Here is a 26489-nt window from a genome sequence, read left to right on the forward strand (position 1 = left end):
TCTGGCTGGTTTTCCATCATCACATTGCATTCTGAAGTGCTTCGTTTCCAGTTTGTCCCACGAGGCATCAGTGTGTCTGCCCTTTCCCGACATACTCCTCCTGGAACACCCATTCTCTCACTTCACGGTCTAACTCAAAGTAGGTGTTCTCCGAGGAGCCCTTTGCTTTATTCTTCCTAGGATGGAATCTTGATGACTAATCTCTTTGATTTTGTTTCTAGAACCCAGTACAAACGATTGGTCTCTGTGGGTATGTGAGCATGGGTAGAACTATACGGCCCACATTTTGCTTGGAAACCACCTTAAAGATAAAGGAAAGCAACTACCTTAAAGATTAAGCTTGAAAAATTGAATATCTTTTGCCTGAGAACAGTATGGCCAGGATGTCATGTTCTTTATTCCTCTTTCTTCAGGCACCAGTACTATTTATCCCCCTTAGCGGAAGCATTTAATAGCCAGGCTTCACAAGTTCTGTCTTACCGGTTTTAATTGACAAACACTGGACAAGAGCAATAAGGTTTGTTCAGAAAGGGAGTGTGTTGTCACTAAGACTCTTGAGTCATATCAGAGTTTTCTTTGGATAAAAATTCCTCTCAGGAATCAATCAATCTCTCTCTCTCTCTCTCTCTCTCTCTCTCTCTCTCTCTCTCATTACTAAACACTCCATATCCTGATCCAACGCAGTTTCTGGATACAGTGCTTGCTTCTTTGTGTCTTTATGTCAGTAGTAAGCAGGCCATTCCTCCTCAGCTGCACCTACCTGGCAGCTCTATCCGTCCTGTTCTGTTAGAGTCACCGACTGGTAATGAGACCCCGTTGGCTGCCTGATGTTTACTGCTCAGGTTAGACAATGGTGCTTCTCGCCCTGTGCCTCCCAAATGTCACAGTTCTTCCCTTGTGAGTCTGATTGACCTTGTGCGCAGTTCTCTATCCTAGTGCTTTCTTCCTGGGAGGGGGACTTAACATGGTTGTCCCTTACTAATCAGCTGTCATGGGAACTATAGCTAATAATTCCGCATGAGGTACACATTGAAGGTTGTAATGTTTGCTTTTAGGTGAATTCTATGGTTCTCCCAGTTCCTTTGAGGAGGTTTTTTTTTTTTTTTTGGGAGTGGGGGCTCTGGGAATAATTGAAGGTTAAGAACATTTCCCTGTAAACAATGGAGCCATTGGGATGATTTCAATCATGACTTGATTAAAAGAAATTCAAGTATATGACAGATCTGGGACAAACTGTGAATAACTTTCCATGTTTATTTTAAAAGTAGTTTTTAAAGACTTGCAACAGGCTTTATTGGCAAAGCAAATATTGAAGGGGTAATTATAGACGTAGTCTACCCCTTCAGCACGTTTGCACGCACAGTTGAGAGCTTCTGGTGTATTGTTTAGGATAACATCACTTAGCTTGAATATAAAATACTTTGTGGTCCCTTGGCCAGAGCATGCTTTATGCTCCTTTGGTTGTCAACTCTCAAGTTAATTCTTGCTTGACAGTACCTGATAGATGCAATGGTTTCACACCATGCCCAAGATGCGGGCTACCCACCAGCTACACGGCATGACAACTCTGCAGGCCGAACGGCATCCTTGATAATTATAAGGCCAAGGATAGTAGCCTCCCAGAGGCTCGCAGATCTTCTGGCAGTGGGTGTAGCTCCGCCTGCATTCTATGCAGCAGATTCCTTCGTGATCCAGTCTCGGGTCAAATGTCATGCTTTCTCCTTCCTGCTGCTGTGAATTGAAAGACACTGATTTTATTCCCTCTAATGAGAAGGTTACACCGTGCGTCGCATTTTAAAATAAGGTCCTGAGTTCATTGCTTCAGGAGATCAGAACAATCAGTTGTAAGTTTTCAAACTAGTGCCACCACTCAGAATTCCTTCTGACATCAAGGCACCTTTGCCTACTTAGCCTGTCACCAGCAGAAAGTAGTGTGGTATTTTAATGAAGTTCCTCCATGCCAGAAGGAGCTATGGTTACCACTCAGAAGGGACTTGCCTTGTTCTAAATAAGCACAAAGGAAGCATTCTGATCAGAAGGAGCATCCTAACTGCTAATTTTAAGTCACTGGACATTTGTTTCTTCCTGTAGAGCTCTTGGGTGCATGTTTTAAACCCACTTATCTGGGGCCAGGCTGGATTTCAATTCCACTGCTCTTTGAGCCCTGCTGAGTCACTCACTTTCTCCTGCATTTGTATCAACAACAGATGCTGTCTTCACGGAAAAGGAGACCCTCCCAAACACAAGCATGAAGTCAAACTTCACTTCACTGCAGGATAGATTGTGATACTGGATAGGTTTATCTTTCCAAGGACCTACAGGGCAGGTTTCTGTATGTTTTTAACTACACATTGAACATGCTAGCAAGATGCCCTTGTTTTGATTTACTTGGGGCATTGGTGGGGTTATAGAGTCTCACACTAGCCCAGGCTGGCCTTGATCTTAGAGCAGTCCTTGCTTCAACCTCTTGAAATGTCTGGATTGTAGTTAATGGGCACAACATCTATCCACGTCCTCAGTTGTAAGTTCTTTGTCTCCACACCTATCCTGGAAGCAACTGGCTCTATCCTGTGAGCTTAAGTCTAGTCAGCGTGAGGAAAGTTAAATTTTTCTTGGCAGTGGGAAAACCTTTATGGAGCATTAGTGCGCTTGCTTATTCTGACAGCTGCTAACCTATTGTCACGTTTACTTGGTTTTCTCCTGTAGTACTGGAACGAGGATTCTGATACGAATTTAAAGAAGTCTGAAAGCATCAGGACACTTCAGCCGTAAATAGAAAGTAGTTCTAAAAGGAATGGATGGTTTTTACACAGCTTCTGCCATTGTCACACCTAACAAGACAAGCTGTCCCTAAACACTGTCCAAGACATCTGTTCAGATCCTGTCTCCAGACTGTCCTTCCAGTCTGCAGGCTGCTTTCCCCCTTATCTCTTGGAACAGCCCCCTGAATAATTGCCGGGTGACTTCTCTGGGGCAGAAGTGTTAATGGAGGTGTTTCCTCGCGGGGAGGTTCAACAGGGGCTTACTAGGATTAACAAAATTGGGAGGATTCTCAGGCTGTTGCTTGCTCCTTAGAGGAACACGTGGAGGACAGACCTTGAGGGAAAGGCTTGAAGGTTTTTTTGCCTAAAGCTCAGCATATGATAAAGGAGAAAGTTGACATAATTGGAGTTTTTCAAGGGCTGTGGATTACTGGAATCCGTAGCCAGGGCGGACACGTCACATCCCTTCTGTGAGGTGCCTGATAGCTTCAGACCTTGAACAGATTCATCTAGCCCAGCTACCTGGGGAAGAAGCGATATTAAATTTTGTTTGCCTATTCAGATTATATTTCTTGTTAGTCTTTGAACTTAGGGAATAAAGTACTATGGTGTTCTGAATTTTCTGATAAGCCTTGGGTTATTTAGAGAATACCTTCTGCTCTAAATCCTTCTAAAATACATTAGTCTAAAATGATAAGCTAGGAAATACGTTTGTAATATTGGAGCAGTGCAGGACTGAATGAGCTGTGGGGGAGGGGCAGATACACAAATGATTTCTTGCAGTGCTTCTCAGCCTTCCTAATGCTGTGACCCTTTAACACAGTTCCTCATGTTGTGGCCCCCAACCACAAAATTATTTTTTTGCTTCTTTATAACTAATTTGGTACTGTTAGGAATTTAATATAAATATCTGAGTCTTCCAATGGTCTTAGGGCACCCCCAAAGAGCTGTGCCCTACCTTTGAGAGCTGCTGATTGAGTGTGTGAAAAGATGTTCAGCCTTACACATAATTAAAGACGGGCAAAGTAAATAAGCAAATGACATAATTTATACACCCAAGAGAGTTGCAAAGGCCAAAAGGTTTGATGGGACTGGAGGGTAGAATCAGTGGTAGGGTTTATACTTAGCAAGCATGGGACTTGGGTTCAGTAGCCCCTGCTGTTGGGCGATGCCATGTGTCCAGGAAAGTCTGGTAGAAAGGGGGCCTTGCATTACCTTTCACAGACATGAAGATGGTGTGTTGACCTCCGGTAAAATATACAACTCCTATACTTAGATGCATCAGAACTATGCTTTGGTATTTATGCTAAAGACATACTCCATCATAGAGTCCATGCGCAAATATCTGCCTCACCTAGTTCACCTCATTTAGGTGCTGGCACTACTACAGCAGTAGCAAATGAAGCTTTCTGCCCGCCAAAGCCAAATTAGTTAAGCTTCAGCATATGCCTATCTATCTCTTTGTTAGAATGCTGCTGATTGGACAAAAGCCAGTAACAGAACACTTCCCAAAATACTGTATTCTAATTGGAAAGCAGAATGGAATTTTTGTTCTGAAAAGGTGTGTGTGTGTGTTTCTCTGTGTGTTCTCCTGCAAATAAACTGGACACATAGTTACTAATAAGCTGTTTTGGGGAAGATGGCTGTGCTGGAATGTTTTGGAAACTCAATTTCACTGTATAGCTTTCTTAAATGTATGCTTATACTTTTTTTTTTTAAAGAAACAGCTACAAATATTCTATTTTTGTTCTTGGCAAGGTATAGTAATAGTGATATTTCTTAAAAGATTTGGGCTTTAATACATTAATGCCATTCTCACGAAGTCAGTTTTTGGCCCTTCAGCTCAGAGTATTGTCTCCATGTGGGAGTCCATCGTGTGTCTGGAATGAGAGCCCCAAGGGCAGAAGTAGCAGTCGACAGTCTGGGAAAAGGGCCTGAGAAAGGTCAGGAGACCCACACATGTGTGCCGAATGGACAAACAGCATGGATATAAGAGGGGAAGAGAACGCTTTCACTCCGTGTGTTGCCCTGAGGGCGCACTCTTGGGATCATTTTAAACAATCAGAGTCTGGTAGGAGCTATTTTCATAGATTTTTTTTCCTTTTACCCAAAAAAGGGGGTAGGGGGATAACTTTGAATTCACACCGCATAGCTGGAGATACATGAAATCTCACTTGGAAATAAACTTTCCGCATCACATTCAGTGCATTTGTCTGGGCACGCCATGAAAACACCGGTACGCACGTGGTAAGGATTGTCGGGATTGAATGGTTCTGCGTCGTCCTGGACACTGGGCCTGGTTTCATTATTCAGTCTTCTAGGGCCCGGGTTGCCTCGTGCTTCACTGTGTGGTCTTGTGGTAGACGGAGCAATGTTTCTTACTATGTCTCTTCTTTCTCTCTGGATTTCTGCAAAATTTTCTCTAAGTTAATTCCTTAACATGAGTAAAACAATTAGATCTGCATTCTAGAGTGACAAGCACAGGTATGAGCCATATACTAGCTTCCCGTTTGGTTTTATAATACGGACTGGACGAGACAGTGGAAGTTGGTTGACAAACCTCCGTTCTCGGGCCGTTTTGTCTTTTCCCCACTTCAGTATAGGAACTGAGCAAATAAAATATTCCTGATTTTCTCTGCCCTTTTGCAATGAGGAGTGGCCAGGCAGGCTGTCTCGAACTCTAGACACAGGAGTGGCCAGGCAGGCTGTCTCGAACTCTAGACACAGCAGTGGCCAGGCAGGCTGTCTCGGACTCTAGACACAGGAGTGGCCAGGCAGGCTGTCTCGAACTCTAGACACAGGAGTGGCCAGGCAGGCTATCTCAAACTCTGGACACAGGAGTGGAATAGGTTAGCACCATGTGTGCTTTCACTTTCTTTGTCTTTTTCTTTTTTTTTTTTTAAGATTTATTATGTATACAGTGTTCTGTCTGCATGTATGCCTGCAGGCCAGAAGAGGGCGCCAGATCTCATTACAGATGGTTGTGAGCCATGATGTGGTTACTGGGAATTGAACTCAGAACCTCTGGAAGAGCTGCCAGTGCCCTTAACCTCTGAACCATCTTTCCAGCCCTCTTTTTGGTTTTTCTAGACAGGATTTCTCTGTAGCTTTGGAGCCTGTCTTCTGTAGACCAGGGTGGCCTAAAACTCACAGAGATCCGCCTGCCTCTGCCTCCTGAGTGCGGGGATTAAACACGTGTGCCACCACTACCTGACCCCAACTTTTACTTTCTTGATAAAAGAGGACAGAAAGTTGTTCCTTTGTTTTTCCTAGATGTAGATCTAGAATTAGGAATTGATAAATAAGCATAATGGATAAGGTAACACGCTACAGAGAGCAAAGTAATAGGCTAACAGGAGACTTGATGGTGTCGTGGAGTGGACACTAGTGCCAAAATCTTTATAGCTTATGGTTTGGGTTGTAAATAAGCAAAGCTGCTGATCAGTATGCTATAACCTGCAGCCCTTTGTACTCCTAATCGATTGATTGTATAGACATAAAACTTTACATCTTCATATGAGGCATTGTCTTGGTTAATTCTTTTAAGAAAATTTACAAGGGATAGAAAAATCAGATGTTTTTATGTATGAGGGCATTAAGGTGCAAACCAAGTGGCTGGCCAAGATCACAAACTGAGTGACCGCAAGGACAGGATAGGAACACTGTCTCCAACCCAGCACCACCGTTAGCCACCTCCTCGTGTATCTAGCAGTGCCGATGACAGGTGAGTAACAGAGGTGGAAAGTACCGCAGAGCATTGCGGTAGCATCTCCCTGAGCTTTCTTTGTGTACAATGGAGCTAGTAGTATCTCTTTCACAGGGTGATAGGGCTGAGAAAAACCTTATCTAAGGGTCTTAGCATATAGCAAGCTCACAAACATTAGGTAGCATTCTTATAGTTTGTTATTTATGAGAACTAAGATACGCTTTGAAGCCGTTGGTAGATTCCATGAATAGTGTATGGTTGGAGAAGCACCAAGGAGACCTGAATCAGCTCACACTACTCAGCTAGTTGTAGGACCTCAGGCAAATTAGTCTCTCTTCATCTAGTGTCTTTCCCTGGATCTTGGGAACTTATGTAAATTGTATCAACAGTTGGTAAAGATGAAATGAGGACAAAGTAGGTTGTTCTAGGACGTGGCTGTCCATTTCTGGCCTGTGTTCACCTACCCTCCCCCTTGGTTATCCAGCTGTGTGATACTGGTGACCTGTTTTCTTCAATAGCCAATGTTCAGTCTGCAAGACTATTACTAGAACTGTAGTAATAAGGGCGGCGGGCCTGCTTTTCGTCCCGCCTGGCTCCCGCACAGAAAGCTTTACACCAGAAATAACAACACACAAACTGTATTCATTTAAACACTGCTTGGCCCTTTAGCCCTTACTGGCTAATTCTGATATCCTGATCAACTCATCTCTAATAATCTGTGAGCATCGGTCTTACTGGGAAGATTCTAGCCTATGTCCATCCTGGGTTGGAGCTTCATAGCGTGTGTCTGCCTGGGAGCGGGGCATGGTGTCTCTCTGAGGTATCTGCTCCCGAGAGGAGAGCTGTGGAGTCTGAGCTCACTTCCTCTTCCTCCCAGTGTTCTGTTCTGTTTACTCCTCCCACCTATCTTCTAACCAATGAGGGCCAAGCAGTTTCTTTTTATTTAACCAATGACCTTCCTCCATGCAAGACTATTACTAGAACCAGACAGGGAGCTGGGCATTGTAGGAAAGATTTAATTTCTTTATAATAAAATACAATTGCACTCGCCACAGATTAGTGGGCAATTCATTTTAATGCCTATGATAATCCTATGCACATGCCAACATTTATTTAGTCCTTTGCTAATCTGAGGCATTTATATAGTCTTGATTCATGATGTACATTTTTTATGGTGCTGGGTATCAAATGAGGCAAGCACTCTGCCACTGAGCTATACCTCCAGCCCACACCTCCCATAACTCTTGTATAGATACTGTGTTGACCGAGTGTGTAAGATCTTATCATGTGTTTATGTTAGAAGGGTAGACGTAGGGAATAAGCTTGATTCCAAGGGTGACATCACTCATCTTGGTCCTGCCATTTGTCTGGTCTGCTCTCCCACTTGTACCCTGCTCTGTGTTTTGCAGTCTCTCCTGTTGTTATGCAGTTTACCTGTTTTCGTGTGTGTAGGTCAGAGGTTAACCTTGGCAGGTGTTCCTCAGGAGTCATACCCTGTTTTTGGTTTTTGTGGGATTCTTTTCATGTTGGTTTCTTACTGGGACCTGGGGCTCACCAATTAGATTACCCGCTGACCACTGATCTCTATCCACTGAGCTCTCTTTCCAGACCTGCAGCATATAACTCAGAGTACAGATGGTTTTCTGCTGTGTTCGCTATTGCCTCTCACACCCAGGACAAATTCCATGGCACAGGATAGGCCGTCAGGGGTGTAATTTTGTAAACTGCACTTGGTAAATCTGAACAAGTGAACTCGGGGTAGTTCTGGTTGTCCTGAGAGAAGAGCATGGTAGTAGTGTGGGAGACTCTAGTGGAAAAGACAGTGTTTTTGGGTGAGAAGGCACAAAGGCCCACCTAGATAACAGGAGTGGGGACTGAGAAAGTGGCATATGGCCATATGGGCTGGGACACAAAGGCAGATGGCGCCGGGCGGTGGTGGCACGCACCTTTAATTCCAGCACTTGGGAGGCAGAGGCAGGCAGATCTCTGAGTTTGAGGCCAGTCTGGTCTACAAGAGCTAGTTCCAGGACAGGCTTCAGAGCTACAGAGAAAGCCTGTCTATGAAAACAACAACAAAAACCAAAGGCAGCTGGCATGAATGCAGTGTGTGCTCTTTGTGGCCTTGCTTTAGCTCTGCAATCTGGGGACATGGTTTCTTACTAATCCTGCCTACGGCCTCAGGGTCCTTCTTTTTTGTTTGTTTTAACTCTCCATCTATTTATGGTCCATTCTTTTTTTTTTTTTAAATCTTTTAAGATTATTTATGTTCTTCTGTCAGCGTGTACGTTTGCAGCCAGAAGAGGGCACCAGATCTCATTACAGATGGTTATGAGCCACCATGTGGTTGCTGGGAATTGAACTCAGGACCTCTGGAAGAACAGTCAGTGCTCTTAACCTCTGAGCCATCTCTCCAGAGTCCTCAGGGTTCTTCCTAACCCTCTGCCAGGTATGACATGGCGTTACTTGGTATGGGTTGAGAGGAACCATCTCCTTCAGACTTTGGAGCAAGATGAGACTTGTGAACAATAAGAATCAGTTATTCATGGTAGAATCAGAAAGCTGTACCCTCTAGGCCTGGTAGGGTATTGTTTTGGTTGTGGCAGAGCAAGCATAACAATGGACAGGGTATCATATAGCACGGGCTGGTCTGCTTGCTGTGCAGCTAAGGATAGCCTTCGCTGATCCTCCTCCCTAGAGCCTTCCTAGTGCCAGGACTAACAAGCAGTGCCACCAGGCCCAGCTCACTTTAATGAGTTCCAGTCATATAGTTCAGGGCATTAAGCACAATGTGTTGCTACACCGCCATCTATCCATAGAACTGCCTGTTTGTTTGTTTTGTTTTTTTGTACCCTGCCTAGCCTAGTGGGTTTAATGCCTACATTTTCTCCATTTCCTCATTGCTGTCTTCTGATATTCAATAAAACCTTTCTGAAAACAGCCTATCTCACGTGTGTAAGGAGAAAGTCCTCCCTCTCCACCTGATCCACAGCTATAAAGTAGTCCTTGGGGAGACCAGTGTGTTGACCCCCGTAGAAATGAAGTGTGAGGCCCTTGGGGGCAGAAGAGTGAGGGCTGTTCGAATTACCTGCCCTTTGCCACCAGTAATGACTCCGTGTGTGCTCCTGCCTCACACCAAGGGGACCCCGCACTTATTTCTCTGGTTTTGGAAGCTCATATCAAGCTTTGAACTTGAGGAATCTCAGCCTGTACCCACTGCAGCTTGTGGCTGCCCCATAATTCTAGGTTTGAATATAATAAAGCATCAGCAGCATGACAACTTCTTAGTCTCCTGATGCTATGCTTTAAGAATAAAGAAATGTAAAATGGGAAGGCACAAACAACAGAGATTAAGTGGCAGGGTAGGAAGAAGCAGGGGCCATAAATAGAAACCGCAGGTATGCAGAGGTGCTCTGTCTTCTGCCTGCCTCCCTTTAACCTGCTGTGCCTTCCCTTTCATAGGGCAGGCCCATCCCAACTCCCCCACCCCACCCCATCATTTCCTTCTCTGTTGTCTCTCATGCTATTACCAAGACTCAGCCAACAACTGTCCCAGGTTACCATTTTTTGTTCCAAGCTTAGGTTAGTGGAGGGGGCTTCCAAGAACCACAGCGCAGGGAGAATTCCAAGCCCTATTACAAAAACTTAAAACTTTACCTTTTGGATACATAGGCTTAAGCCAGAAAATAGGGAGGTCTCCACAGAGTTCAAGGACTTTAGAACTCAAGAAGCTGTTGTCTTTCACGGGCTGGTCCACGGCCACCCAGATAAGAGAGTTTTCTTCATATTTAAGTGGCATGATCTTGCCTTCCTGTAAGAACGAAATAAATGCCCGTGAGCAGAGGATGGGGGCGCATGCTGCATGTCGAGTCGGGCTACTGCGGGATTATTTGGCTTTGTGTGAACTATGGGACAGCTCTGTGTGTGCACATACCACACGCACACACCTAAGACTCCAGCCTCCGGTTCGCATGTCCCACACCCCCCCAACACCCTGCTTCTAGGCAGCCCTCATGTGTGCAGAGAAGTGTTTTGAGTCGAAGTGAAAATTACTTGATACCAACTTTGAGAGTTAGGTTAATCTGATGTTTTCGATCAAAGATGTTTTGAGGAAAAGCCATTGAACAGACCCTGAAATCCTATAAAGGATAGAGGAATCCTTCATTTGAAGTGAAAATCTTCTGGGGTTTTGTTCTGCAGCTTCCAAACAACAATGGAAAAAGCAAGTGATTGGTTCTTTAATGTCTCCAGTTCAAAGTATTATTTAACATAAGCCAGCCCTCCATTTCCCAGCTATAAGAAAACGTATTTCAGATGTTCCTCGCATCTAGCACACCACCGAGATTTCAAAGCTAAGCCCTGGATTGTCTTCTACGCCGAGATGCGGAGGGTGGTTTGATAACCCAGGAGACAAATTTATTTTTGCTAGGTTGTTCCTTTCATGTATTTATTACTTTGCAGTAGGCTGGAGAAATTAAAATGTTTCTTCCCCACTTTAGGTAAAAGCAGCACTTCATTTGTGTGTTCCCCCTCGGGTGTATGGTTGCATTAAGCAACTTAAAGTTATTGGAGGAAGGTAACACTCAGGTAATCCAGTTATTTACCTTAAATTAAATGGCTCCAGCCAGGAAATGAATGCTCTCTGAGCACAGTCGTTTTTTAAAGTTACACAAAAACTGTTGAAGAACTTATGAGAGCAGCGGCACATAAATCTGCTCCATCGTCGTCTGGCGAGAGTGGAGAGGAGGGCTCGACTGGGGTGCACCCTGTGTTGTCAGGCTTGGAGCACGTGGGCTACCCAACATCCACCTCCCCCCATCTTTTCCTTTGCAACACAAGCTGCTTTTTGCTGGAGGTAGCGGGGTGCCCATGGTAAGGAGGAACACTTGCTGCTTCATGCTTCCCAGTGGCCAAAGTCAGACAGTGAGGTCCAGACTGAAAGACAGTGCATGTGAGTGAGGGGTCTGTCTTTCCCTATTAAAGGTAAATCAGGATTGGCTACCAATGATCAGCTTTTACATTCTATTTATTTATTTATTTAGAGGGAGGAATAGAGAGACAGAAGCGGGGAGCAGAGCATTTTTCTGAGACAGGCCCTTTGACTCTGTGGGGCTCCTCAGAGGGGCTAGGCTAGCTGAGGAAGAATTCTCAGGGGTCCTCCTTTGTCTCTGACCCCCAGTTCTGGGACTGCGTGCATATGCTACATACTGAGTTCTAGGATTGAACACAGGTCCTCGTGTTTGTCCTCAGGCACTGGAGTTACTGTGCAGGCTTCCTGGTTCCTGCGTAAGTGCTGGGGAAGAACTGGGGAAGAGGGCGTGCAGCATCACCCCGTTTAGGGCTGGGAGGAGAGAGATGGTAATGATGGCAGTCACCGCGGCGTGTGGTGCTCCAGCTGCTGGCCTCCAGTCCCTGGCTGCTGAGGGTACTCTAAATGGAGTCACCTGCTGCTGACAGCCATGAACATGGCTGATTTACCCAGCTGTGCATTCTCAATTGGTTTTCATCCATCAGAGCATCCACCGTGCATCCATAAACAACAAAACCACAAGACGGTCTACTCTGACCTAACAATCAAGTGCAAAGATTAAAATGCATCACTACTTGCCATAGTTGAGCAATTATTTGCAAATACTATTATCTGAAATTGAAGGTTCCTGAAATGTTTGACTTAAAGACTCTCAAAAATATAGTCGTAGCTGGGCATGGTGGTTTACACCTTTAATCCCAGCTCTAGGGAGGCAGACAGAGTCAGATCTCTGAGTTCGAGGCCAACCTGAGTTCCAAAACAGGTAGGACTACGTAATGAGACCCTGTCTAAATACATATACTAATCATATGCTGGTCCCTCATTCATTCATTGTAACCTACACTAAGGTGAAAACAAAAATCTTGTAGTAGCTAATTGCATATCTGAAAAGATTATTACACACAGGATACAAACTCACCAAACTATCAATTTTGGCTGCTTTTAGATTATGCAGTTGTGATATTCATCCTTACACTTCCATGTGTTCATCATGAGAGAAAAATCCATTAAAGCCGATGAGATGACTCAGTGGGTAAAGTCACTTGCCACCAAACCTGACGACTTGAGTTCAATCTCCAGGTTGTCCTGTGACCTCTTCCACACAAGCCTGCATACACACACACACACACACACACACACACGCACACACACACACTTAACAGACAAAAGTGTCAAGTTACACACTACGAAGTTACGATGAGAGCTGGGTGATTCAACTGGGGGCGTTGGTTCTCGGGGCAGGTGAGAGAGACCGAGTACACACCCACGTATGAGAAACAGCGGTGGAGGGGCAGAGCTCCACAGCAATGCGGTGCCATGAGGAGAAGTGCAAGCACCACAGCAGAGGGTCCCGGCCTCGTTTTAGGTGGCCCTTTGTGAGTCATGGCCTTTGGCTCTGAGCAGCACAGCCCACAGGGAGAATGAAGGGGGTCTGGTCTCCATCTTACAGCAAGAACACTGGAGTAACTGAAGTAGGTGAAGGAAGAGGACCTCCGGCTCGCCTTCAGAGCCCACAGGTTGGTTTGTAGCTTGTGTTTTGTTCTGTTTTGAGACATCACCTGCTGCGGCTCTCAGGGGAACAAACAATTAGTTGGTTTCCAGGCACCTTTGCTGTTATCCACAGTTTTCCTCCATGGCCCCGAGGGATCTGACACTCGGTTCACTTCCCTCGCTGGGATACTAAAGGCTCAGGGAAGATCATAATAAAATTAGCAATTATGAGTGGCAATCTTCCCATTCATCTAGTAGATTCTAAGGCCATGGGCCCAGTATGTAAGCAATGGTTTGAAGGTGACAGCTGGGGTTTGAATCCACATTTTTAGGGTTCCCAAGCCGTCATCCTTCCAGAACCCCTGCCACAGCTCAGATGGAAGACAGTCATGGCTGTGGCCACTTTGTAAGCCCTAAAAGTGTTAGACAGAAAATATTAAATGGCTTTCTAGGACATGATACAACTCTTACAGGAAATTTTTTAAAAATTCAGATTTAGGGCTGGAGTATAGCTTGTGCAGTGACTATCTAGCATATGTAAGGTTCAATTGCTAGTAATACAAAACCAACAAAATACCAGACTTAAAGGAACAAATGGAAGAATTATGTTTTTAAAATGTATAGAGGGTGAGGTCAGCCTGGGCTGTGTAGTGAGTTCCACTCTAGCCTGAACTTTCAAGGCCAACCTGGGAAATTAGTGAGACCCTGTGTTTGAAAATAAGGGGGGGGGGCTATAGCTTGGTGCTTGCCCTGCTAGCCAGGCCTTCCGTTCAGTCCCTTGCTTTCAAAACTGAAAACAAGGGCAGAGCTAGAGGGCATCTCAGCGCAGTGTCCCAGGAAACCCTGGAAAGAGCGCTCTGCCCCAGCTTCCTGCAAGAGGAACACTTGGGGAAGAATTCCCACATTTTGTGGCGCTGAGACTGGAGAGGGCTTCTAAGTCCCTTTAGTGAAGGTTTAACTGTGAGCCTTTTTTCTAATCTTTATTTTGATTTTTTTTGGGGGAGGGGGGTGCTTTTTGAGACAGGGTTTCTCTGTGTAGCTCTGGCTGTTCCGGAACTTGCTCTGTAGACCAGGCTGGACTTGAACTCATAGAGATCTGCCCGCTTCTGCCTCCTGAGTGCTGGGATTAAAGGCGTATGCCACCACCACTCTGCTATTTTGAATTTCTAATCCCTGCTCTGATAGCCACGTAACACTGGATATAGAAGGCCATCTGAATACCGAGCCCCGATGCACTGAAACATTTCCTGTGTTTCTTATGTGTGTGTGTGTGTGTGTGTGTGTGTGTGTGTGTGTGTGTATGTGTAGCCACAGCACATGGGTGGGTGCTGGCAAACAACTTGAAGGAGCCCGTTCGTTCTTCCTGCCATGTGGGTTCCAGGACTCCAACTCAGGCTGTTAGGCTTGACAGCAAATGCCATTACTCACTGAGCTGTCCACCTAATGCCCTTTAAAGCAGGCCTCCCCACACCTTTAAATATGCTGCACCATGTCAGAAAGACCACTCGGAGCCAGCAGGACAGATACATTCTTCTGGGAGAGCAAAACCCAGCTCAGGTTCTGGTCATGAACCTGCCCAGGAGAGAAGGGGGTGTCTTCAGTGCCACCTGTCGGTGTGTTGGTACCCACCAGTTCAGAAGAGATGCTCTGCTTGGTCACAGTGCCCACCTCGGGGACCCGAGCCTTCACCTGTGCTTTGATGTAGCACTTCTCTCCTCCAGCGAACCGGATCCCGGTGATACCCTACGAGATAAGAGCTCATTGGTCCATCCACTTATTCTCCCCATCCACTGCACGTCTTGCCTGTCGGGCATTCCAGGTGTCGGCTATATGGATAAACACAATAAAGTCCCGGCTCTCATGGAATTTGCCAACATTGTTTTCCAATAAGAAGCAAATATAAATTCGGGAAGAAATGAAGGCTGTAGAGAAAAACAAGGCAGATGCAGAGGCTAGGAAAGGCAGGGGAGGATGCTTTAGCGAGCACCCTCAGGAGGGGGGACAATGAAGGGTGACACCTGAGCCCAGTGGCTCACGTTAGGAACCCTGTCTGTGCAGCGGGAAGCTCAGATAAGCTGCCGCTCTAGCCGCGCAGCCTTTTCTGAGCCCATGGCCTAGGTGAGTTCTCCATCTCTGACTTTCTCTAAGCCTCCTCTTTCATTTGCCACTTGGTCCACAGTTCACACTTATGAACTTGTTGAGATCAGGTGTGTGTGTGTGTGTGTGTGTGTGTGTGTGTGCATGTGTGCATGTGTGCATGTGTGTGTCTGTCCGTTTGTGATCCTACAAAGCCTCTCGTAAGATGTTGGTTACATTAATGAATTCCCTTAATTCTGAGCTTTCCCCAGTTACTGGGTCTGAAGTAAACAGAAAAGCCGTACATGGCTCCAGGAGCTAAATCTTACTGGAGCATTTAGGTGTTTTGTTTTGTCCCCTCTGAGATATAAACAATGTCTCCTCCTGGCTGGGGACCATCCTTAAGGGACACATCGGCACAAAGCTCCCTCTGAGTTGACAGTTGGGCACGGCTCTCAACTGGAGAGGATGCAAGAAGGAACTGCACATTCTGTCCCAGGAGCATTTAACTTTGATTCTGCTGATGTCATTCATGAGGAATAAATGATCTAAATATTCTTAAAGGTCATAAATGTTATGCTTAATAATGTCGATGCCACCACAGGTCTGAACGTTGATGACCTCCTGTGGTGTGGAGGTCAATGTAGGACAAGGCCAGACTGAGACAGTGTTATGGCTTGGGGAAATAATAGCACAAATCCAGAACTGGGGCTCAGGGGTCTTAAACAGAGACAAAGCTAACTCTAAGTCAGGCTGGAGGAGACTCACAGGAATCTACCTTCCTGGACCTGAAACCCACGGAGGCCGGCAGGTGACAGAATAGGGGAGCCAAGACGGCTCTTCCTGCATGGCCCATTTCTTTGCCTTGAGGCCCACTTGTTCACACCCTGTCCCTCCTGACCCAGCTCCTCGACATGGCAGAGACATGGTCTGACCACCGACTTCCTCTGGAGAGATTTTAAGGACATAGTTGACAAAACCAGGCTTGGTAATAGAGGCTGGGGAGGTGGAAGCAGGAGGATCAAATGTTCAAGGTCATCCTTGGTTAAATAGCGAGCGTGTAGGCCACATTGAGGTCTGCAGGATCTTGTTAAAATAAACAAGCAAAACCAACCTAAAAACAGAACCCAGCTGCCGGGCCCTTCCAAATATTCTTCTCGCAGTGATAACGTGGTGCTCAGTCTCTTAAGTATTCTTAAACTACCCAGATGTCAGCGAGGGACAGATAGCTAGAATTGAGGCCCAGCAGTTGAGGGCAAAGGGAACTTGTTCAGAGTAAAATTTTTAAAAGACTTGTATCAGTCTTTCAGGTCAGGTTTCTCCTGTACCTGTGGTTCATAAACATTTGTTTGTATCGGAGTCACTGGGACGGAACCCAGGGGGCTGGGTCCCAAGTCCAGGGCGAGAATTTCTGACTCAACGTCTTAAAAGTTTGTATTTTCAGCAAGCCCTTGGAGGCTGCCCTGCTGGTACCACAAGGAATATGGCTTGAGAACCACTGGTATCTGTTATGCTGTTCCGCAAATCTCTACCGCTCTTGTTCTGCATGTAAATTTAGGACTTGGAGCTGAAAAAGCAAGGAAGAGAGAGAGACCACTGCTTTCCTATATGGTAGGTTTTCTAGTTCCAGACACACATGCTTTCTGAACATGAGGTGTGTTGGAGGACATCATACATCACTCCAGTACACCTGGAGAGAGCAGAGTCTTCTGGAGGTCAGCTACACGGGAAGTGGACCTAGTACCGAGGCCATTCTGCCAGTACACACCCTGCGGAGGTTGCTGACAGCCCATGGGGTGGGACTGGTGGAGACGAATTCACACTTGGCCGTCATGTCTAGCTGCAAATCTGCCTCAAGTGGCCAGATATATTAAGCGATTTAAACAGATGGAGAAGTACAAGAAAGTCAGGCAAACCTCCTGTGTTAGCCAACAAACGGCCTCAGAAGTCAGTGATAATGAGGAAATTTGCTAACAAAGGCAACTAGTGAAGACTTAAAAAAAAATTAACATTCATCAAAAGAGCCATATAATAAAGTCCTGGCTGCTGCTCTATCTGTGACCCCTAGAGGGCCTCAACGGGGAGAAGGGAGTCCTGCCCTTGACAGGCATCGTAGAAATCCTTGGAAGAATCTGATACAAATGTTGGGCTAGTCTGGCCTTTTCGGGCCTCCCTGAACCTGGAATCCTGAAGAACCAACTGCCCCGAGTCCTAGGAAAGCACTGTTTGTAGGTTCTGCCTGGCACAGAACACAGTTTCCATTTTCCATATAAGCGTACAGTGGCGGAGCATAGCTCCCAGAGCAGTGCAGTTCCTGCACACGGTTACTTAGAAAGGGAAGTAAATTAGTTTTTGCTTTATTTCCGAGTCAGAATCTCAGGCTTGTCTCAGACTCACGATCCTATTTCAGCTTCCCAAGTGCCGGGGTGGCAGGCATGCACAGCCATGCCCATCAAGAGATTGGTCCCGACGCCGACTGTCAGAGAATTTCATAGCACTTAATTGCCAAAGCTCACTTGTGGCCGTCTGCACTGCAGGTGTGGCGCTGGCAGTCTTGGGATGGCCAGTGTATGCGTTTGACTTTATTAATACCAGTTAATGCATCAGGCTGGGAATGCACATATGAAATCCATATCTCACTATAAATTACCTTCATTTTACTGTTCCTTTACATTACGGTGGAGGGTTATATTGACTTTTGAAATCAATAACCTACCTACCTTCCAGGTAGGTTATATCGTCATTTTTCCCCCCTCTAGCTTTTTAAACCACAAATTTCAAATATCCACACATGAAAAGAATTGTTTGCTGGAAACCCAGAATACCCATATGTGTTCACCACTATTGACTATTTTTGGCTTTTACTCGTGGCTTTCGTTACTGGCTTCAGATCTGAGGAGCTTGGCTTTAGCCAACAGCGTGGATGCTTGTCAGACTATAGTCTTTCAGAATACAAATCACGAACTGTGAATCAACTCAGTTTTGTCCCCCCCCCCCCCCCCCTCAGGGAACAAAGTTTGGAGCACTTGTTTCTTTCTTTTCTTTTTTTTTTTCCCCAGTGTTTCTCTCTCTCAAGGTGTCTGTTCTATGTTGGACTCTGTTAAAATACTGGGGTCCCGGGTGCCAATTTACAGTTCAGAACCTTTGGTGATCTAACCCCACCTTTTTCTCCATCCATCTCTATTCCCATCCTTGAGGTGACCACCCTGGCCTGGGGACTGTGAGTTCTTTTGTAGTATCCTTTCCAGCGGTCCCTATTAAAGTTCAAGACACTTTTCAAAAGGGTTGGGGCTATAGCTCAGTGGTAGGGTGCTAGTCTAGAAAGACCCTTGGTCCAGCTCCCAGCCCCACAAATCATCCCTCAGGACGCTGTTCAATTATGTCATCGCCTTGCTAAAGCCACTGATTGGCAGTGCCGCCTTTGTGTGTGGAACCCACTCCGCCCATAGCTCATCGTGGCACATTCCTGTATCTTTCTCTTAGACTGGACCAGAAGGTCCTTGAAGGATAAATGTCAGTCATCTTTCACCCCTTGTACTTAGCAGCATCCCCACATACGGTGAGCCTCAATCAACACTTCCCGCATTTGACAGATGGTTTAAAATAGAGGCAGAAGTAATAGCAGATGACCACAGAGGCTGATTCATGTCTTTTCAAAAGTCCAGGCTGGTTGAAACCCATAACAGGTACTATCCATCAAAAAAATGTTCCCCTCACCAGGTCTGACTTAGAGAATTGTAGGAGCTATCAAAGAGAATTGATCAGTTTATAAAATATTTGTGGCCCGTTGGTCTATGAGAGCAAAACACAATCAATACCATTATTAGAAAGAACCGAAGGATTATAAAACAGATATATAGGTTTGGGATTAAAATATTTTCAGAGGATATTCTTGCTACCTGAACCTCTCAAGAGTGAGGGGCCTTTTGAAATCCATCCTCAACCTCTTTTGCATATTTTGACATTGCAGCACATCACAGTATTCAGTTTTGTTCTGGATTGAATGCTGTTTGCGGAGGAACCACATTTTATTCCTTTATATCGAGTAGTAGAGAGAAAAAGTGCTTTGCCCTGTCCTGGGTTTTGCAGTAAAAGCATTTAATAGGTCCAGAGACATTATACTTGTGCACAGACCAGAACCATTTGCAATGTGATGACCGACCAAAGTGCAGCTGGGCACACTCAGAGCTGCAAAGCCTGTCCCCAGGGCGGGGCCCTCCATCAACACAGCCAGGCCCCATCCACATCAGCGTTTAACATCTCTGAGCACTAATGCTAGCATCTGCTGGGAATTCAAAAGGACTCATGAAGCATGTTTTGGCTCCCACAAGAGGAGTGCTTTCGTGTAAATGAAAAGCTTCTTTTCGTTTTCTTCTCATCAATCAGGGGAAGATGGTTTGATGAGATGTTTGTAGACCCATAAACTATCAGAAGAGACATTTTCAAGAGCCCTCCTTCATTACGAAGTTTCACCTACTTTGTCTGCAGATTTAGCAGAAGAACCCAAATACGGATGCTTCTTCCTCATCACAGAACATAAGAGAATAAGATTTTGTCAGCAGTCAACTGGAAATTGAGCCTGAGTGACACTTCTGTTAGCAGATGCATGCGGGAGCATCAACCAATAATGGCGTAGGTTGCCTGTTAGTTAAATTTTGGTCAAAACACAAAGGGGGCTGAAATGTGTCTGTTGTAATAGCCATGCCAGGAAACCCGGGCTGTCAAGGGGATCCACCCATGCTTCTTTTCCGGATTAAATGGGAATTTAGAAAAACATGGAAGTAGAACCTACTATTGTTGGGCAACTACCCAGTCATTAGAATGTCTTTATTCTCTAGAAGGCCAAGGTTTTGTTCCTGCTGTCCTTGAATGTTATTTGAGCATTTTATATGTCAGGTTATAGAAAACCACCTGGAATGACATAGCTCTCATGAGTCTTTCTTGAAGACTTTGTGCAGTCCCAAGAAGAGCATGTTCTTGTCAATGACATACTTTTCCATTAGAAAAATAAAGCTTCATCTTGATTTCTAAGTCCATATATCTTTTATTTTCTAGAAGTAAATTCATTTTTTCAAATAGTTATTTAAGGGCATGAACTGAATTAGGGTGTTTTGTCTTGTTTGTTTGTTTCCTTTTTTGAAAATCTTTTACCTTGTCTGGAAATGGGAATCTCATGCTGCCAAGCAGCTTTGAACTCCTGGACTCAAGGGGTCCTCCTGTGTCGCCCTCCCTAACTGCTGGGGCTACTGCATCCAAAAAGGTTTTATTGTTTTGTATGTTCTCCCATGTTTCTTCCTCTGGAGGACATGGAAGACAAAGCAAGGCCCTTTCTCACGGAGCACAGGCTCCACAGCGCAGGTGCGTCGGGGGCATCGAAGTTGCAGTAAAGAACAAGAGAAATGCTGCTTCTCCTCAGACCAGGAAAGCCAGGGCTTGCCTGCCAAACTCTCTAGACACATGAAATGTACTTACGTTCTGGAAGTCATTGACTTCAATTGCTTCTTCAGCTCCGCTTCCCATTTTAAAGGTCTCCAAGTTGTTCCCAGCATCTATTTCCATTGACCCATCTTGTAGCTTCCCGTTGATACTCATGGTGTAATGAACATTGTAAATCTAGAAGTGAACGCAAGAGTCAGTGATGCTTTCTTCCTTCCAGCATTTTGGGGCTTGCAATATATGAGGTGGCTTTCATCTTCCTCACAGATGCATGGAAATACCGTTACAAATGGTATTTCAAATTACAAATACAAATACATTTGTATTTGAGGACTTCATCCATACACCAGTCACTTAATACAACGGTTTCTTGTGTGTGTGTGTGTGTGTGTGTGTGTGTATGTGTGTATGTATACACGTGTTTGTAGGTATACACATATTTGTGCACATGGGTGAATGCATGAATACCCCCCCCAAGGTGTGTGTATATATGTGTGTAAATTAATTCCTTAATCACTAACCACCTGACATTTTCAAGACACGGTGTCTCACAGAACCTGGAACTGACCAATTCAACTAAATCAGCTGGCCAACAAAGCTGCCTTGGCCTCCTCAGTGATAGGATTGCTATGTGGGTCTTGGGAGATCAAATTCAGTTTCTCAAGTGTCCATGGCAAGCACTTTACCAAATAAGTCACCTCCCCAGCCTGATTTATTTTAAAATTCTTTCTAAGGAAAACCTTCGGTAGTATTTGATAGCTCTTTAAACAGCTCCAAGACTTGAATCTTGGCTTTCCACCAGCAGCAACTGAATAGATTCTCCAGGGACTGTATCTGGACCAAGTAAATCAAAGCTTGTGCAGGTTGGGGGTTGAGCAACAATATTTGGCTTTCTAAAGCCTAATTCTATTTGCATCTGGACTGAGAACCACTCATGGAGAGATGGAGAGGTTTTCAGCTGAGAAAGTGGCATCTTTGTTTGAAGATTGATATTTTATAAGTTTTTTTGGTCACTATTAGATGTGTGGAATAGCATATGGTAAGGGTTTCGGATGGGACTGGGATGTGTCTTACATACACCATCACTTCAGAGGCTGAAGCAGGCAGGTCTCTGTGAGTTCAAAGCCAACCTGGTCTCCAGGAAAGGCAGGGCTACATAAACTCTCCTCTCTCTCTCTTTCTCTCTCTCTCCCTCTCCCCCTTTCTCTCTCTCTCTCTCTCCCTCTCCCCCTCCCCCTTTCTCTCTCTCTCTCTCTCTTTCTCTCTCTCTCTCTTTCTCTCTCTCTCCCCCTCCCCCTTTCTCTCTCTCTCTCTCTCTCTCTCTCTCTCTCTCTCTCTCTCTCTCTCACACACACACACACAGATGTTTTTAATCACTAAATTAGATGACCCAAAGTGGGTATTTTGTTTGTTTGGGTCTAGACAGCTTATCACTGCAATGGCTCCTGCCCAGCATGCTGCTCCCCTGCTAGGCCTTTCTCTAGGTGGTGGGTCGGAGGCTGAGTTTCCTTCTTTCTTCCCTCTTCGGACTTCAGTGATCTATCTGTCTTCATTAACCGGCCATTATCTAGGTGCCATCTGCCTGACATACAAAGTGTACTGGTGCCCACGCAGATATGCATATGTGCAAGTCTTCAAAGGGAGAGGCTGAGAACTGAGGAGAGACAGTTCCTACCTTGCACCAGGCCAGCCAGTCAGAGCTGTAAATAGCTGTGATTCTAATCAAGCATGATTTCTCTCCTGCATTACGAGGAGTGGCTACTACGTGGATAAACACTAGACAATGGAGTTGTTGTTACTGGATCCTCACTTGGAGAAACTCATTATCGCTACACCCACAGAGACATGGAGATGGGTTTGCCACTCACGCTCTTCCTCCAGGCAGCCATCTTCGTTTGGTAAGAGAAAAAATACCAGCACCACCGTGGAGTAATCATCTTGCATCCCTGGCTCCCTTGCCTCCTTCCAGGAACTCGGGTGCCCGCAGTTCCCTATGCTGCCCTGACTCTGAATTAGCAGAGAAGGACCAGAGCCCAGCAGCCTGCTTTGCCTTCTTCCTCAAGAGCAGCCCAGTTAGGGAAGCCTGGTTTTGTTTTTGTTTTTGGCTGAGCTAGGCTTTTTTGCAAGCCAGTTGAGAAACAGGCTCTGCTCTGACCCGGAGGCTCAGAGCAGCCATTGTACACAGAGTTAGCTGTGGCCGTTTTAGGAACCTGGCTGCTGCTCCCCTGCTAGGCCTTTCTCTAGGTGGTGAGTTCTTACTGGCACAAGTGTCCTCCACCCAGGTGGCAACAAACTAAAGCAGTGCAACATCTATGAGTTTGACCATTTAGAGATCTCTGTTAGTTGGTTCCTTGTCCCTTCTTCTCTCCCCCATCCCCCCAAGTCTTAATATGTAGCCTAAGTTGGCCTTCAGTATATCATGTTACATAACCAGGTTGGCTTTGATCCTTCCAGCCCTAATTGCACCTTCCACCGCTTCCTCTTCCTTCCTCAGCAGCAGCTCCCTAGCCTCAGATGACATCCTCAGGATATAGACCTAGCTTGCACGCTCATCTCGGTGGCTGCAGGAAAAGCCTGTGCCTTCTTGAAGTGATGGGGGGCAGATGTAGGGAAGGGTGGAAGGCAATCTGCAGTTTGCAAAGTCCGGGGCCCTGAGCTGGTCAGGAAGCTGAGTGCTGGAGTGGCAATTACATTATCAGCTCTAAGCCCAGGGAGCTGTTGGCACCTAAGGCTATTTCTCGCCAAGTACAATGAAGTTTTATTATTTGCCAAAATTCTGCTCAATCGGTGTCTTTTACAGCCAAGGATATTTGCTAATGAGTTTTTAATAAGGCCTCGGCTCTATAAGATTAATTACATAATGTTTGGGAAAATGTCTAGAAAAATTAATCTAAGAAAAAAGGCCCTAAGCAATGGTCTCCTCCCCTCACGGAATGGGTAGAGTTGTCAGTTATCTGGCACGGATGGGAATTTCCCATATTTCAATGCCTTGTTGCATTTGCAACAACGTGGATGAAAAATGGCCTCAATATTTGAGCTCAGCCAGTGATCCCCTCATTATTAGTGCCCTGTGCTTGGTAACTCTCCAGCTAAATTTGAGCGGACCAACCCTTGGGGACTTGAGTCGTGGGACGTGGGGAGGAACGGACGTCACAGCGGGTTCTCTTTTGTAAACTGAGAGCAGAGGCGCAGAGACTCTTGGGAGAAGGGGTAGTCCATTAGCTGGTTGAGCCTGTCGGATAGAGACTTACCTTTTTGACGCTGCTGTGTTTGGGAGATTTAGAATTATACTCAGAGAAGGTAGGCCCGTGCCTGCGCATAGCATAGACAGTGCCAAATGCGCTCTACTCCAAATTTTGTGATTTGTTTTTGAGACTTAAATAATATGGAACAGCATTAGACATTCTTTTTCCAAGAAAAAAAAAAGAAAGAAAAAGAACTGCCATGATTTTCTTCATTTTCCTGTCTGTGTAGGAAATAGCAATAACTTTGATTGTTGGCAATAAAATGTGATTCACTATTCCTCTGTCTTCTTAGAATTTAATACTAATCTCTTGAACCAGACAACTGAACATCTCGCGGTAAAATGAAGGTATGGGGAACGGGAACCCGCTCCTTCAGTGTGAAGGGTCATTCTCTTAAAGAAGCTTGTCAATTAGCCATGTTTGCCTAGAACACTTAGATGCCAAATGGCAATGCTCTCAGGAGTTTCATGGCCAAAATATTTACCAAAAACATCCAAAAGCAAAGCTATTTTTGTCTCCGAATGACTCTCATCTTCGAGATTTTGTTATCTAAAAGATAGTATTTACGTCTTAACACCATCAAATTTCCCAAAGGGTGACAATCTCAACCCTGCTGCCAGTGGGGATGTAGATGTTAAAATCATTTTCATGTTCAGATTCTCTGCTTTCATATGTGAGCATCTGGCCCAGTGCCTATATTTAAAATACAAATACATTAAGGCACTTTTCAAATCCACACAAAAAACAGCGCAATTCTGATCTTACAAATTGATGCCTGTAAATTTGATATAGTCTCTCCAACAGACTCAGTGCTAAATGGCATGCTTATCTACATTAGGCATTTGAGTTAAAAATACAAATTACGCAGCAACTGCCGAGGATGTGATGTGTAAAATGGTTGGATTGCTTTCAGCACCATTTTCTCTAAGTACTGGGATTCGTTCATGCCTTGAATTTCATGGTGGGAGAGGAGAAAAAGCAGCAGCCACTGATCCTGGGAGGACAGTGATTAAGAAAGAGCCCTTTGTGTGCACCCTGGAGATAGAATTCTTTTCCATTAGCTGAAATAAGCTTCCACCCTGGTGTGGCAATGGTCACCAAGATAAAATGCCCCTTTTACATAGGTGGACACAGTGAGGTATTTAGAGAACGCGCCGGAGCTCTGCCCAATCCAGACAGTGCAGTTTTTATACTCGGTGAGAGACTCCATCCCGCTTTAAAATAAACAGCAGATAAAGGCAGGGTAGTAGTGAGTGAGACATTTGCTATTAAATCACAGGTGGTCAGACTGACTCTTAAAAGAGATTTGTCACCGCTAAGGAAGTCAGAGTTTCTGTTTTAATAAAGATAAGCGAGCATGAATAAATAGGTCACAAACCCAGAAACCTTAAGGATAAAGATTTACCCCCAGCTGTGGCTTGGAATTTTCTCCCTTCCCCTTTGTCCTTTTAAAATTTACAGCTTTTCTCAGGTGGGACGGGCCTTAAAGAGCATTTACTTTCATTCTTTCTTTCTGGAAGAGAAGTTCAGAGAGGCCACGTGCCCTACCCACTGTCTAACTGCCTGGTGGCTGTGTTCGGCCGAGGTGGCAGAGAATGGCTTTCCAGTGTCCAGGGCATTCTCGAACAGTCTCCATTCCCGTTTATATCCTAGAAGCCCTGAGCTTCCTATACCATGCCCAGTACCCACATCGGTTGGATCCGCGCAGGGGGATGTCCCTAGAGGACCAAGGGGGAGGAGCAAACTGTGCGCATTGAGGGACTAGAGCTCTGGCTCCACCTAGGGGGACCGGCCACCCCACGCACCTGGCGGGCCTTGCACCCCAACTTGGGCGGATAGCCCTTCAAGCCACTCTTTGGACTTACGTGATTGTCATTCCCTTTCCAGAAGTAGAAGGCCCCGATGGCCCCGAAGAGCATCAGCAACGCACCAGAAATGAGGACCACAGCTCCGACCTTGAGCAGACGCGTAGGGCTGGAGGGTTTCACGGTCACGGTGGCGTATGCCTGCAGAGCAGGAGAGGGACGGGTGGCCGCCGCGCCACATACACTCCAGTCCCTGCGCTGTGTCCTCGGGGAACCTCGAAGACTGGAGTGGGAAGCTTTGGCCCCAGCACACTCAGACACCACCTCCCAAGGGTCCCCTGGCCTTAAACGTGGAAATAACAGCAGATTCTTCCTTGGGCAAGGCGCTTAGTCCCATAGACCTTCATCCTTTGCTGTCATAAGAGGTTCCCTCCACACCTGTGCTGGGTCCTGTGCACCCTGCCACTCCACCCACACACTGGGCACCCTCATTTGAGTCCATCACCACCACCACACCTTCAATGGCACAAACATCTCAGCCCAGAAGTAGGCCTGGCACCCACATGCAGCCTCGGTCCCTGCGTGTGCCCTCACTCAAAGCCAGGACTAGGGACCCAGGGGTTACTCACCGGAGGACTGCAAAACTCAATGTCATCAGGTCCTACCAAGGTGATAGGAACTTTGTCCGAGTTCTCTGCCATGTCTGAAGATGGTGAAGAAGGACACTCAGAGGCTCTGTCTCCCTGTCCCAACGACGAATGCCCCCTGCACACGAAGCAGCAGGGGCAGCAGCAGCGTCCTGCTCTGGCCAGCCCTTCTGTTCCCACCCCTTCCAGCACCCCACCTCTCCCCTCCCTTCTCCCTCCACCCCGGAGCAGTCAGTTCAGCCCGTCCTGAGTTCTCAGAAGTGCCCTCTCCTCCCTCTCTCCAGCCCAAAGCCCC

General features: G+C 45.8%; 1 protein-coding gene across 3 annotated transcripts; it reads right to left on the reverse strand.

Moving 5' to 3' along the window:
- Positions 1–1515: 1515 nt before the first annotated feature.
- On the reverse strand, positions 1516–26248 carry Cnmd (chondromodulin). 3 transcript variants are annotated; one of them, XM_041675184.1, is made up of 7 exons: positions 26177–26248; positions 25608–25748; positions 20534–20674; positions 14615–14728; positions 10123–10276; positions 5007–5170; positions 1516–1728 (listed from the first exon to the last, which is right to left on the reverse strand). In XM_041675184.1, the coding sequence occupies exons 1-7, from the start codon at positions 26246–26248 to the stop codon at positions 1516–1518; spliced, it is 999 nt and encodes a 332-aa protein (XP_041531118.1). The 3 variants fall into 3 exon arrangements, with proteins under 3 accessions (XP_041531118.1, XP_041531109.1, XP_041531102.1); XM_041675175.1 differs by having other exon boundaries at positions 1516–1731; XM_041675168.1 differs by having other exon boundaries at positions 1516–1731; positions 5007–5182.
- Positions 26249–26489: the final 241 nt, after the last annotated feature.

Source organism: Microtus oregoni, unplaced genomic scaffold (assembly GCF_018167655.1).
Source record: "Microtus oregoni isolate MIOR12 unplaced genomic scaffold, Mior012 000001F_ref0000356, whole genome shotgun sequence".
Lineage (NCBI taxonomy): Eukaryota > Metazoa > Chordata > Mammalia > Rodentia > Cricetidae > Microtus > Microtus oregoni.

Excerpts from the sequence above, each read along its gene's own strand:
- Cnmd (XM_041675168.1), bottom strand. The coding sequence starts at position 26,248 with ATGGCAGAGAACTCGGACAAAGTTCCTATCACCTTGGTAGGACCTGAT. Across the intron at positions 20,675-25,607 it reads GGAAAGGGAATGACAATCAC|ATTTACAATGTTCATTACAC; the intron begins GTAAGTCCAAAG and ends GTTCACTTCTAG. Across the intron at positions 5,183-10,122 it reads TAAGCCTATGTATCCAAAAG|AAAATTTTGCAGAAATCCAG; the intron begins GTAAAGTTTTAA and ends ATTAACTTAGAG.